Below are 15047 nucleotides of genomic sequence, written 5' to 3'. Positions count from 1 at the left end.
TGGTTTGGGTTTTCGAGACCTGGAGCAGTTTAACATAGCATTATTAGGCAAGCATGGGTGGAGATTCTTAACTCACCCAGACTCTTTATGTGCTAAAGTTTTGAGAGGGAAGTATTTCCATAATGTGGATTTTATGGAGGCTACTGTACCACGAGGTGCATCCGCGACATGGCGAGCCATTGTGGCGGGACGAGAAGCTCTATCTACAGGGCTGATTAAGCGAGTTGGCGATGGAACTCAGATAAGAACTTGGGAAGATCGTTGGATCCCAGGTACTCTATCATTGAAACCTATGGGCCGGATGGGCACTCTACCATTGGAAAAAGTTTCTGATCTGATCATTGCTGGAAGTGGTACATGGAATGTGGATGTGGTTCGGAATAATTTCCTTGCTCCAGATGCGGATGCAATTTTAAATATTCCTTTAAGAGCAAATGGAGGGGAGGATTTTTTGGCGTGGAGTCTAGAGAAGACTGGCATATATTCTGTTAAAACAGCATACCGTGCTCTAATGATTCGGAAAGAGCATCTTGCTCTAGAAGAAGGGACGGTCATGGGAACTTCAACTGCAGAAGAAAATATGTGGAAATCTCTGTGGAAACTACGAGTGCTGCCTAAGATCAGAGTATTTTGGTGGCGGGTGCTAAGGGGTATTTTACCTGACAGTGTTACCCTGAAGCGTAGACATATTAAGGAGATTGGGAGGTGTGAGATTTGTCTTGGTTCTGAAGAAGACCTCATGCATGCTCTGATAAGTTGCTCACATGCACAAAGGTTCTGGGAGGAAGGTAGGCGGATGTTTGATCTGAAGCTACCTCGGCTTCATCAAAACACATGGGCAAAGGACATTCTGTGTGACCCCATGTTTAGTGATGACCAAACGTGCACTATTATCAGTACCATGTATGCAATTTGGTCATCCAGGAATCGATGGGTTCATGATGATGAGACATATGATCCGATCTTGTCAATGCGCAAGATTAGGGAGGAGTTGTATATGTTAGAAATGCAAGGAAAGAACTCAAAACTTGCAGAGGGACAATGTTGGCGACCACCTGATCCGGGATGGGTTAAAATCAATACAGATGGCGCCATCAATGCACCTGAGGGGAAGGGTGGCGGTGGTGGAGTTGCTAGATCTCACCTGTCCTTTCTGGGTGCTTGGAGTAAACCTTTCATTGGAGTGACTGATCCATTAATTGCTGAAGTATTGGCCTTAAGAGATGGAGTGATCTTCGCGAAACTCCGAGGGTTCTCACATGTGGTGATGGAGATGGACAGTTTGGAGGTAGTTAACCTCTGGTCTTTGCGCCAGGATGATCGTTCCATCGTGGCGCCTATCTTAGATGAAGTTGGGGAGCTGGTTTCTGATTTTGTGTCGTTCTCAGTTCAGCATGTTAGCGTTCGGCAAATAATTCTGCTCATGTATGTGCGAGACTAGCTTGTACACTTGATCAAACCTGTAGCTGGCTTGATGAAAATCCTAGTTTCTTGTCCAGCAGCCTAAGGGCTGATTGTATTGGAAACCATATTTAATAAAGCTCCCGATATTCTATGCAAAAAAAAAAAAATCTTTAATTTGAGATGCAATGGAAGAAATATCTTTTTTCATGGAAAAATATAAGCAATTGTTAAGTCTCATAGTAAATATAGTAGGCACTGATATTGTTTTCTTTTCTGTCACAATGTCGTATACTAGCAGAGAAGCGGCCGGGCACCGGGTGCGACTGGGCCGCGTCTGATCGGAGCTTTGACTGCCAAAATTACATGCTATATGGTCTCGTATCTTCCCATAAATGCAATGATCCACAGAATAGGATAGTGCTAATTACTTTTTTGATTCAAATCCACACAAGGTAGTAGTAGTACGTACCTATCCATGCTTGGTGAAGATCAAATCAAATCAAACCCTCTTAAATTTGCAATATATATGCGTAAAACCTTCTGGAATCCTTAAGAAACGACACCGTTTCCTGGGAAAGAGTCATTCATTTCCAAATATGGGTCTGATAATCCTTGAGTCGTCTTCCTCAATCTACCATATCGAAATCCATAAGCACAGATCGTGTACGATCTCGATCGCGCTTTTAATTCCTTCCATGAACAGCAGCGTGCCTGCTCCTATAAAGGGCGGCGCCCTGATCGCGTCGTTTTCAACAATCAACATCCGGCAACGCGCACGAGCAGGAGCAGGAGCACACCATGGGCGCCGCCGCCGTGATGGATGTTGAGCAGCAGCAGCAGCGCGGCAGCAAGCCTAAGGTAGTGTTCGTGCTGGGCGCGACGGCGACGGGCAAGTCGAAGCTGGCCATCGCCCTGGCGGCGCGGTTCGGCGGCGAGGTGATCAACTCTGACAAGATCCAGGTGTACGCCGGCCTGCCCGTGATCACCAACAAGGTGACGGACGAGGAGTGCGCCGGCGTGCCGCACCACCTCCTCAGCTGCGTCACCTGCCCCGACGCCGACTTCACCGCCGAAGACTTCTGCCGTGAGGCGGGTGCCGCGATCAAGCGCGTGCTCTCCCGCGGCGGCCTCCCCGTCGTGGCCGGCGGGTCCAACCGGTACATCAAGGCCCTGGTGGACGGCGACGGCGGCGCTTTCCGCTCCACGCACGACTGCCTCTTCGTCTGGCTGGACGCCGAGCCGGAGGTCCTCCGCCGGTGCACCGCGGTGCGGGTGGACGACATGGTGCGGCGCGGGCTGGTGGACGAGGCCCGCGCGGCGTTCGACCCGGACGCCGGGTACACGAGGGGGCTGCGCCGTGCCATCGGCCTACCGGAGATGGACGCGTACCTGCGGCGCTCGAGGCACGACGACGATGAGGACGCCGAGGGGCTGCTGGAGAGGGCGGTGGAGGAGATCAAGGCCAACACGTTCGGGCTGGTGCAGGAGCAGGTGGAGAAGATCCGGCAGCTGAGCATGCTGGACGGGTGGGACGTCCGGCGGGTGGACTGCACGGAGGTGCTGGCGCGCATGGCGGACGGCGAGAGCGTGGAGGAGCCATGGGGGAAGGTAGTCTGGGAGCCCGTGCATGGCATGGTGACGAGCTTCCTCGTGAAGGAGGAGAGCGGGATCAAGCTGGAGAACTAGAGCTAATTATTCTCGCTTCGACAATGCAGTGCACCATGCACACTATATGTGTCAATTTTGAATCATCCGCCGGGGTAGGACTTTAGAAACATTTTTCGCGTCCTTAAGTTCGTTGTGCCGATCGATACGATGGATGCAGATATATATTGCCGCCCTTTCCAATTATCTCTATATATTTTTCTTTACTATATATATTCTTTGATGCGAATAATAAGATATACTAGCACAATACCCGTGCGTTGCTACGGATAGTTTTCAGTCCATGTATTTAGAAAACATTTTGGTTTTATTATTGAATGTCCATGATCATATCCTAATTCATTTCTAACCACGCCGCTTACATACTCCTTGCTGGCGATGCTGATTACGTGGAATAAATAGGTAAGGTAGTGGGTCCCCACCACTTCGCGACGAGGTAGGATCAGTTGTTTACTTATTCGGGACGTTCGTAAGCTTGTACCATAGGTGATATGTAGTGATAAAATTCCTTTGCTTTACTAAATATTATGATTTGATCATGTCTTGTTTCCTAATATTTTTTTGAGAAATTTTGCTACAAACTCTTCAATTTTTTTTGAGAAGTTTTAAGCCCACTTATGTCAGCCCATGGCCCAGTATGACAGCATGTTAATCTTCTCATCTGCAAGTATTTTTTTTTTCACGAAGCACTTTAGTGCAATCATCCTCAAATCCCCAAATCATCTCCACAGCTTTATCCCGTGCCCATACGAAAAAGGAACCAGCCAAATTTTCTGCTCGCTACCTACGAAAAAGGGAATTTGGGAATGACCAGGCGACATCAGTGGATCGCAAAGTGTAGCATAAATCCCGTGCGTTGCTACTATTATCTTAAACTAAATGAATAACATTTCACATGCTTTAAATTATTTCACATGCTTTAAATTGTATGTCAATCTAATCTAAACATGCCCATGCGTCATAGCAATAGCGTGGAAAAAATCTGCATCGTCACGGAGGCTCACAAAGTAAGTTCTTTTGAGGCCACGACATGCGACCAAAACCAGCCAATTTCACCTGGAGAGAAGAATTGGTATGCAGACCAAAGATATCACGATGACATTTCCTATACTAAGTGCAGATCCGACTACATGATTCTGAACTGTGACTTTTGATGCATCCATGTTTTAGCTTCCGACATATTTCATAGCTTAAAATCGTGAAATTCTCACATTGTGATGTAGCATGCTTAACTAAGAATAGCTTTCAGAAATTGCCGTTTTGATTTACATCTAAATTGTGATGAAATCTTTACTTTTCGAACTATATTTTTAATTTCTTGAATCTGAGATATAAGAAACCAAAAATAATATTGATCTATATATCATTAATGGTTAGTCATATTAGTTTGAACCTTCATTTTTAGTATGATCTAGCCATCAGACAAAGCATTGATCTTTTCCTTGCGTGTACCCCTGCAACATAAAATTGAGCTCCATAGTTGTAGTTTGTATAAACACGGCGTAGTTGAAACTTGAAAGGCAGGTGTTCATTGCGGCCAGTACATGACAAAATATTCAGACTGACCCATCTTCCGTGGAGCTGTTTCAGGAACAAATGCCAGCTTCAAACGGTAGTACAGCATGTGCACATACACTGATACGCAGGCCGTATATATGCGCTCAATCTTCAAAGTAAGGCATCCGCATGTACGCACAACCACGCCATTGCACCGTGGAGGAAGCTCTTGCTACACCCTCTCAACGCTCCAACCGGTGGGTAGGAGATGATACCGACAAACCGTTGGCGAGCTGCAGAGGGTGTACTTGTCGCCGTTTGACCATCTCCTGCTACACCGTACCATCTTGCACTGCAGCACTGGTCACACGCGACCCCCTCACCTTCTTGCATCCTGCGCCGCTTGCCGTGGCCTCCTCTGGCGCCGCATCTGTTTTCACGGGCACGCACGAAAACGCGCACCGTCCTGTTTCATTCGGCCGGTGCGCAGCCTCTTTTGCACGGCGTTCCGCGATGGCGTCGAATCGGACGACCCGTGAGAGTAAAGGAGTTCTTTTCGGAACGGCAGTAGGTGCATGAGTCAGGCTTTTTTTTAAATCTCGATTTGGATTGTTTGCGATCTATGTTGGGCCTAAAGAAAAAGAAAAAGCTCTTCGGCCCGTTTGTGACACCAGGCAGCCACCTATTGCAATTTAATAGTAAAGATTGGTTTTCTAAGATGCATATCTGAGAGCATATATGTAATTAAAAAAATAGCATGCCATAGAGGGACGCCAGTTTAGTGTTCTGAAGAGTCCATGCTAGGATACTAATTACGAATATAAATCAGTGCTAATCCACGCTAAATCTATTTTTTTTAGTTTTGCTAATTCCCGTCTAGTTGAGATACTTCGCTCTCACTTAATCATACATCGATCGTTGGATTTATATCGTGATTCATGCACTTATAAGTTACAAATTGAGTTATAACTTACAACTATAACTTTTTTCGGTTACAAATGAGATTCTAACTAGAAAAAATAACTTCTTCTGTGGATTCTCTTCATGATTCGTACTAACAGTGAGTTGCAACATGGTTGCAAGTAAGATTCGATGATATTGCATGGTTGAGAACTAAGTCAATTCGAGAATTGGTCACCCAATTTTTACTTCATATGCCATTATTATCCTCTTAGGGTAGAACCACCACAATCTACTAGACGTATTTTCTTCTTTCCATATGTCTCAACATTCTCTTGCTTCTTGCAAATACATTGCTTCCCTTTTTAAATAGTCAAGATATGGTGTATTTTCTTTGTTTCCGTTTTTTTCCTTTCGTGGTATATTTGATGTTCCTTAAACGATAGGTTCAAAACAGAACACCAACAACAATTTTGATACTATTGTATATGTTTCGAGGAGGCTTTTCCAGTGCTGCTTTTATAAATCAGTTCGCCAAGTAGAGTTTTCATCCACTTGTCAATTTATTTGTTCCAAGACAAAAATATGCTTAGTGTCATCATTTTCGTTGGACATCATTCTCTCAACTTTATAAATTTTGTGGGTTTTTTCGGCAATCTTGTTGTTGTCATATACAGTGCTTTTATGTGAACATGTTACATTTCAAGATCCTACTTTTCACTACTTTAGTCTGTTAAGATATACTATACTGCCTCCATCCTAAAAAAAAGATACCTAAAATTTATCTAAATTTAAATATATCTAAAAACTATTTAGTACCTAGATACATCCAAATATAGAAATCCTTTTTCAGATGGAGGGGTACTTTTTTTTGTTAAATACAACGCTCCATTTCGGTTAGAAGATGGGAAAAGTTTTCCTACAGTCGAATAATATTTTGATTTTGCTATGCAAACTTTTCTTGCAAACATCTCTTAGTTAAGAATAGTTCGATGTTTCTTGAGCACTCTTTTGATGCCCACCGAATTTTCACCTAAGAGTTTGTTTGATATCATCGCACTTCTAAAGCTTTTTACCAATTAGTGGTTTATTAGCGCACTTTTTTTTTGTTTAGACAACAGTTTATCCTGAGAGATTTTTTTATGCGCAACTTCCACTAATTTGAAAGGAACACTTTTTTCTTGTAGAAATTTCTGCTCAGAAAATCATTTTCTCAATCTTAACCAGAGATTTTTTTGTGTGCATCTCTTTTTCTGCTGGAAAATTCTATTATTATCAATTATTATGTGAGTGTACACATTTTTCATGTCATCCTCGCAATTCTCGTTCTTGTGGATTATTTTTTGGGATAAAAAAGTTGACGGGCTTGAAACTAGTCCGTGGCTATATTTCGCTGCGCATCCTCGCTTTTACTGGGCTCTTGGTTGCTCGATGGGCATTGGCCTAGTAGGCCTGATCATTCGCAAATCACGTACTCGTCTTTCCCTTAAAAAAACGTACTCGTGTTTCCACTGATGGAATCCCCAAATCCTAGAAGAACGCCGGCGGGTATCTCCTTCAGCCGCCGCCGAGCCGTGCACCCTCGAAGCGGTTCCAACTTTCTCCATCCCGTTCTCAAGCCGGATTCTTAGCGGCCTTTCGATTTGGCGGCGGAGCAGTGAGTAGAGAGGATGCAGCAGAAGTGAGGAGAGGGGGCAATCGAGCGAGCATCCTCAAAGCGAGGCCACATGTGAGGAAGCCATGGCGCCGTCCTAGTTTATGTTGTCTTCCGGAGCCGCCGTCGTCGCCCCTCTCTGCTCCAGCAACGTTGTTTTAGGAGAGAGGGTCACTGGCGGCCGCCGGGGCGTGCCGTGGATCAACACTAAAGGCGGAATGGGGCGCGGGAGTAGCTGCCGGCGACTGGGGACAGAGGTGTACTGAAGCCTTCCTTCGATTCGTTGTGTCCGAGTCCCGTAGTGCTTAGTTACTACATATTATAAGGTTGCTTTGTTGCTCCTGAACCTTGGTTGATTCAGTCTATACTATGGTCTTCCTCTCTTGAGTGCTACTACTTGTTTTTGATTAATTAGTGGTGGTTCGTAGCAAACAACATGCAAACGTCCTTCTATGTTGGTTGCGGTGGTAGATGCACGACTCATAGGAACAGAGATTCTAGTCATCGTAGTGGTAACTGTGGAATTAGCTACTGTGAGTATTTTTCTACATGCTTTGGCAAGTGGTGTTTTTGGGCCACGGTTCTAAAGCCACGCAGAGAGGTGCTTACCTTCCCTCTGCTGTAGTGCTACCCCCATTGCTACCGTGTTGATTCATTTGTATATTATGCTAGTGGATGCAATCAATCAAATGAAAAGCATTCACATTTACCTGTCCCCGAAAGCAATCGCTGAAAACCATTTGCTTTCGACTTTCCCCAGTCCTCACAAGAAAGCAAGAAGCAAGCAAGTGCATCTTGCTCAGACCATTGCCTGCTCCACATTGCGCTGCACTTGTGCGCCTCGTGTTCTTGCGAGTCCTTGGTGTTTCCAATGGCGGCTGTGGTGGCCACCATGGTGGTCGGACCACTGGTCAAAATCGTGATGGAGAAGGCATCCAACTACCTCCTCGACAAGTACAAGGTGATGAAGGGCATGGAGAAGCAACATGAGATCCTGAAGCGCAAACTTCCTGCCATCCTGGACGTCATCACTGACGCTGAGCAGGCGGCAACCCACAGGGAAGGGGCAGCGGCCTGGCTTGAGGCCATCAAGAAAGTGGCTTACCAGGCGAATGAAGTCTTCGACGAGTTCAAATACGAGGCGCTTCGTCGTCAAGCGCGAAAGATGGGGCAGTACAAGGAGCTTGGCTTCGATGTGGTAAAGCTCTTCCCCTCCCACAACCGTTTCATATTCAGGTGCAGGATGGGTAAAAAGCTCCGCAAGATTGTTCTGGCCATTGAGGTCCTTGTGACTGAGATGAATGCATTTGGCTTTAAATATGAGCAACAACCACTGGTATGTAGGCAGTGGCGGCAGACGGATCACGTTATCTTTGATCCAAAGGAAATCATCAATAGATCCAGAGCTAGAGATAATAAGAATATTGTTGATATACTAGTTGGTCAAGCTAACAATCCAGCTCTCACAGTTGTTCCCATCGTTGGAATGGGGGGTCTGGGCAAGACTACGTTAGCACAACTTGTTTACAATGAGTATGAAATTGAGACGCATTTTGATTTGCTGCTATGGGTGTGTGTCTCTGATGGCTTTGATGTGGATTCTCTGGCTACACGTATAGTTGAAGCAGCCCCTGAGAAGAAAGATGACAGTAAAAAAGCAGCTGTTGCTTCCAAGCAGAGACCACTTGATACTCTTCAGAATATACTGAGCGGGAAAAGATACCTCCTTGTATTGGATGATGTATGGGCACGAGAGGATCGTAAATGGGAACAGCTCAAGGCCAGCCTTGAACATGGTGGCATGGGTAGTGTGATCTTGACAACAACTCGTGATAAAAGAGTTGCAGAAATAATGGGTACTGTTAAAGCTTATAATCTCGGAGCTTTGGAAAGAGAGTACATAAAGGAAATTATCGAGACAACAGCATTTAGTCGTTTGAAGAAGGAAGAGAAAAGGTCCGCCATGTTGGTGAATATCCTTGGTGAGATTGGCGAGCGCTGTGCTGGCTCTCCTTTAGCTGCAATAGCGCTGGGATCCATATTGCGTAACAAAACCAGTGAAGAAGAATGGAAAGCTGTATCAAGGAGAAGCAACATTTGCACCGTGGAGTCTGGAATCTTACCAATACTTAAGCTCAGTTATAACGACCTGCCGCCGCATATGAAACAATGCTTTGCGTTTTGTGCTATATTTCCCAAAGATTACGAGATTGATGTGGACAAGCTGATCCGACTATGGATTGCACATGGCTTTATTATCCAAGAAGAGCAAGTGCGCCTTGAAACCATTGGCAAACAGACTTTCAATGAGCTGGCCTCAAGGTCATTCTTTCAAGATGTGAAACAAGTCCAAGCCACAGTCAGTGAAATTGTAAGGGGCCGGGCGTGTTATTCTAGAACTACATGTAAAATACATGATCTTATGCATGATGTTGCACTGTCTGTAATGGAAATGGAATGTGCCTTGGCAACTGAAGACCCAGGAAATATTGATTCTATTGTCGCAACTATGGGACCATGTCAGAGGGAGTGGCTTCCGAACTCTGCTCGGCATCTATTTTTGTCATGCAAAGAGCCAGGGAGAAAATTAAATATCTCTCTGGAGAACATCTCTCCAGCGATCCAAACACTTCTGTGTGATAGCGGTATGATTAGTTCACTGCATCATCCATCAAAATACAGCTCTTTACAAGCATTGCAGCTCTGTTCAGAGAAAAGGTCATTTCCGCTGAAACTAAAGTATCTACATCACCTGAGGTACCTGGATCTTTCTAAAAGTTATATCAGGGCACTTCCGAAAAATATGATTATTCTATACAACCTGCAAACACTGAACCTCTCTGGGTGCGAATTTCTTCGTGAACTTCCCAGGCAAATGAAGTATATGACTGCCCTCCGTCACCTTTACACTCATGGTTGTCGAATGCTGAAAAGCATGCCTAGGGACCTCGGAAAGCTCACATCCCTACAGACACTTACAAGTTTTGTAGCAGGTAGTGGGTCTAATTGCAGTGATGTTGGAGAGCTTGGGCATTTGAACCTTGGTGGTCAACTAGAGCTACACCATCTACAGAATGTGATAGAAGAAGATGCAAAAGCAGCAAACCTCGTGATGAAGAAGGAACTAAGAGAACTAACATTAAAATGGGCCGATTCTGAGCAAACTAGTTGTAGGGATGATGCAAGAGTGCTCGAGAAACTTGAACCTCATGATGGGCTGCATGCTATAAGTATACACTCATACGGAGCCACCACCTTTCCAGTCTGGATGGCTATGTTACAGAACATTGTTGAGATCCATCTTTTTCATTGTAAAAAGCTGCAATGGTTGTTCACCTGTGACAGTGATGCATCTTTTGCATTCCCAAATCTGAAGGATCTTACATTACAAGATCTTGTCTGTTTGGAGAGATGTTTGGAAAGAAATAATGTAATGCAAGGAGACAAGATAATTTTTCCTAGGCTTGAGAAGTTGTTTATTCTTCGCTGTAAGAAGTTGACAGCACTCCCAGGACGTCCAACCTTCCCTAACCTCCAGCACGCTCTTATTTTGGGATGTCCAGAGTTGACAACTACAGCTAAATCACCAAAGCTCGGCGTATTAAACATGGAAGGAAGTGAGGGAGAGTTGTTCCCATGGGTAGCTAGACATATGACTTCATTGACCAATCTAGAACTTCAGAGCCTTGATGACAGTACAGAAACAACCTCGGTTGCCGCTAAGCATGGTTTGAGGGAAGTGCTGGATGGCAGGGAAAAGTGGAATGATCATGATTTTCCCCTGGCAGTTTTGGTTCTAAAAAACTTCAAGTCGGGTGTGAAAGAGCTGTGTGCATGTTTTGTACACCTTCAAGATTTGTCAATTTGGAGCTGCAGTGCGCTCGTCCACTGGCCAGAAAAAGAGTTTCAAGGATTGGCTTCCTTGAGGAGGCTTCTGATTCGCAAATGCAATAATCTTACTGGATATGCACAAGCTTCTGTCGAGCCATCAGCATCAACAGAAACTAGCCAGCTCCTGCCGCGTCTAGAGTCTCTGGAGATATGGAGTTGTAAAAGCTTGGTTGAGGTCTTCATCATCCCTGCCTCTCTCAGGAGAATGGAAATTCATTATTGCAAAAAGCTTGTGTTCAGATCCGGCAGGAGGCTGCAGCAGGGACAATCAGCATCACCGATTTATCAAGGGCCATCTAGTGTACCCGAGGTTTCATCCCCATCATCGCCTGGAGCCAACGTGGACCATTTGGAAGAATTAATATTATCGGAATGTGATGGCTTAACAGGGGTCCTGCATATTCCTCCCTCCCTGAAGAAACTAGAAATGAAGTGCTGCAATGGGTTGACATCTCTTCAATCTAGCTTGGGAGAGCGCCCATCATTGGAGCACCTCTTGCTTTCTAGCTGCAATACACTATCATCCCTACCGGATGGGCCACAAGCATATTCAGGTCTCCAATATCTATACATTATAGACTGCCCTGGTATGAAGACGCTCCCTATAAGCCTGCAGCAACAGCTGGGAAGCCTCCAGAGGGAGTACATAGATGCCCATTATTATGGAAGTAAGCGAGCAGCAATAACATTCTCTATTCACTTACTTGTGAGTTTAAATGTACTTGTTAGATAGTGATGTTTGCAGTACGGCACAAATCAGGAATTTCTCTAATGATGTTTCTCTAAGTGTAAGATTTTGCAATTAATCTGTGCAGAACCTATGTTGCTGAAGCCAACGACATGGAAATATGTTTGCAAAGGTTGATTGACTATTTCCAAAGACTTGGAAGGTATGTTGTCTGCAAAGGCTTGATTTATTATTATTAATCCAACGACTTGGAATGTATGCTGTCTACAAACGTTTGTGATATCAAATCTATCAGATTTATTTTGGGTAAAAAATACATGTCACGTGACTCATTTTGTAGCTTTCTTGAGGTGTTGATCTTGTATGGCTTCCTTGCAGAATTCTTCCAGCTCATACAGACAGGGAAGAGAGATCCCTTGGAAAACTTGCCAGGATCCTAAAGGGGACTCCCACCGGAGTTCTTGCCATGTTGAATTGTGAGATCAGCAATTAGAAAGCGTTTCTAACACTACTGGGTCTTACTTTGCTAGCCGGGCTTGTTGCTGCGAGGATGCTCGGCTTTCTCTTACACGCACTGGTTTCACCTATGCGGCCAGCACCGCGCAAGTACCTGGACGATGGTAAATGTCACAGATTATTGACCAAGATCATGCCCTCAACGATGTAAATAAGAAATGGAGAGGCAGACTAACGGAAGCTCTGTTCTTCAGCCTTTTGACCCCCGCCACCACCTTAGTAATGTATCTGTTCCCAATAGCAGAGAAATAATAGGTATAGATGCTCTATGTTCTTGTTGTGCCTTCATGAAAAATCAGGTTTTCCTGGCTGAAAAAAAGATCTTGTTTTTTTGTCACCCGTCGCACGAATTTTAACACCAGTGCATATATGAAATAATACATGCCCAAAATGAGTTACCAGCTATGTATATATATTATCTTATTTCATTTTTTGATCCTCTTTGCAGTTTATTTGATTTCTTAACAAGAGGTTTAGAACAGAACTCTAGTTGGATATATATTATGGGGATACTATTTTAGGTGCCACTTACATACATCGGTTTGCTAGAACGTTTTTATCCATGTGTCGCTTGCATGTTGTTCAACCCGAAAATATGCCATGTGAGTTTCGCCTCCTTCGCCCAATCTTTTTCGTTTTTATACATCAATCCCACTTTCCACTGATTTATGGAGTGTTAACATGGTAATACCGTTAAGCACACGGTCCAATTGTGTTTTTGCTAGATATTTTTGCCACATTTGTTAGAATACACCACACGGCTAAAAATGGAAAGATTGGTACTTTTGCTTAAAATGACCACGCTACGACCAGTTTTGGATACAATGTGCCAAAACTGCAAGGAACGAGCGGCGATTCTCCTTCTCCTCCTCCTCGCGGGAGGCCATGCGCACGGCGACGAGAGGAACTCAGCCTCCTTGAGGCTCTCGATGTCTGGGAAAATTCATCTCTGCCCGTAGCTGGCCAAGCGTGCACACGTCGAAGTTGTGGGCGAGCTCCGGGGACGCAAAGGTGGCGAGCCACCAGCGTACGCCATCGACGGTGATCTCTGTGGCGTAGCGGCTAGACTACCACAGCCGTGCTCCGATGAAGTCGGTCGCTGATTGGTGAGGTGGTGCGGAGGCATCCCGATGTGGCGTGGTGCAATTCAGCGGGGGGATGGCGGCGGGAATCGGCTACGAGGGAAGAAGACACATGGATATTTCGTGCGGTGGTTAGGACCGTGCGCCAATAATAAAAAAAGGGGATACATCACCCATGTTGATGTATATATTTTGGTCAATTGGCCTCAAACTATGCATCCCAATAATGTAAAAAAAAATTACATCACCTAGCCATTAAAAAATCGACAGTTGATATATTTAGAAATATTTTTGGAAACGTGGAATCATATGCTTAAATTGGTCTTCGTTAATTTCAAGATCCAATCCGCCGAATCAGTTTTTCGAAGGTGCTTAAAATAAAGGGGTAGGGTGTGCGTGTGTGTTTATAGAGATGAGTGTATGTGAGCATCTACGTTTGTACTGTGTTTCTAAAAAAACAAGAAAAAAATTCGGTCCCTTTAAATGCTGTTTTTTTTAGGGGAAATGCACATTTGGCTCATAGGAGCATTTGCTCTCATTGTGTGAATCCATATTTCGAAGTGTCAAAAAATTCTAAACTAAATTTTTACATGTACATCTAGACATTTTATGTTGGTACACAAATTTTCAAAAAAATAAAAAAAATATGTGGCTCATGTAAAAAAGACAGATTTTGATGTTGTAACACGACTACGTACAACACATTTTTTGTCTTTTTTGTACACACCATACAAAATATTTTTTTCCACGAAAACTTGTGTACGAACATAGAATGTCACGATGTACACCAATAATTTTATGTCAATTTTTTTGACATTTTTAAAATTAATATTTAATTATTCTGTATAACAGGAGCATTTGCTCCTATGAGCAAAACGCTAACTCCTTTTTGTAGAGACTTTTAAATGCTGTTGGGAGTAGAGTAGTTCACATGGGCATCTGAACGGTAGCTGGCTCCTATCGTAGCTGATCCCCAAAACAAAAAAAAAAAAAGCCCGCGAACTGGTTTCCCTCCAAAATCCTCAGTAGTATTTCAAACCTCTCATCCTGATGAGAAAAAAATATCTCGGTTCCTTGCGAGAGACGCCTCTGTCTTGCAGCTGACGCCGACTAGCGTAGGTAGCAGTAGCACTGACGACTGATGGGTAGAGCAGTACTGGAAAAGCAAGTGTGCGCTGTCGGCATCGTGGGGCCCGCGCGCGACCCCGGCTACTTGGAGTCCAAGAAAGCGCAGCGAGAGAGGCTGCGTGTGTCGCCCGGCACGAGGCAGCCAGCCGAAATGGCTTTCGAACGGCGGTTGGCGGCGAGCGGATCTCGACGCCGCACGAATCTCGGCGCGGAAGTTGGTTCTAGTCGGCGTGGGCCCATGAGGACCGAGGAACCGCCCTTGGGTTGGGTCACGCATCTTTCGGGAGGCGTCACACGTATCGCCACGCCCGGGCTTATTCTCTCGCGCACACACGGTCACGGGCGCCCGTACGCACCAGCCGGTAGCTAAACCGATATGGGGTGGTGTTGAGCTCGAGCGGCTGAGTTGGCATTCTGCCGCAAGTTTTTCAGTTGTGCTTTGACTGATTCAGTCAGCATACATTGCTAGAAACGTACGACCGTTACATGCACTATCAGTGTCTTTTGATCAATGCAATGCTATGTGAAAAAAAATTGCTCAACTTTTTGTAGATCCGTACTTATACAAAGTTCAGCTACTAACGGAAGGAGTATTTGTACTTTTATAAAATGTGTGTATTAG

At 44.7% G+C, this 15047-nt stretch overlaps 2 protein-coding genes across 2 annotated transcripts; both read left to right on the top strand.

Moving 5' to 3' along the window:
• The first annotated feature begins 2180 nt into the window (after nucleotides 1-2180).
• On the top strand, nucleotides 2181-3239 carry LOC127298008 (adenylate isopentenyltransferase 3, chloroplastic-like). Its single transcript, XM_051328015.2, has one exon. It carries the CDS (start codon nucleotides 2203-2205, stop codon nucleotides 3088-3090), a length of 888 nt encoding a protein of 295 aa, XP_051183975.1. The 5' UTR covers nucleotides 2181-2202; the 3' UTR covers nucleotides 3091-3239.
• A 3728-nt stretch (nucleotides 3240-6967) lies between these two features.
• Nucleotides 6968-12643, top strand: LOC127300627 (disease resistance protein RGA2-like). The gene is made up of 3 exons (XM_051330766.2): nucleotides 6968-11679; nucleotides 11827-11901; nucleotides 12078-12643. The coding sequence occupies exons 1-2, from the start codon at nucleotides 7992-7994 to the stop codon at nucleotides 11874-11876; spliced, it is 3738 nt and encodes a 1245-aa protein (XP_051186726.1). The 5' UTR covers nucleotides 6968-7991; the 3' UTR covers nucleotides 11877-11901; nucleotides 12078-12643.
• Nucleotides 12644-15047: the final 2404 nt, after the last annotated feature.

Source organism: Lolium perenne, chromosome 5 (genome assembly GCF_019359855.2).
Source record: "Lolium perenne isolate Kyuss_39 chromosome 5, Kyuss_2.0, whole genome shotgun sequence".
In the NCBI taxonomy this organism is placed as follows: domain Eukaryota; kingdom Viridiplantae; phylum Streptophyta; class Magnoliopsida; order Poales; family Poaceae; genus Lolium; species Lolium perenne.
This window is presented reverse-complemented; position numbering and strand designations above follow the sequence as displayed.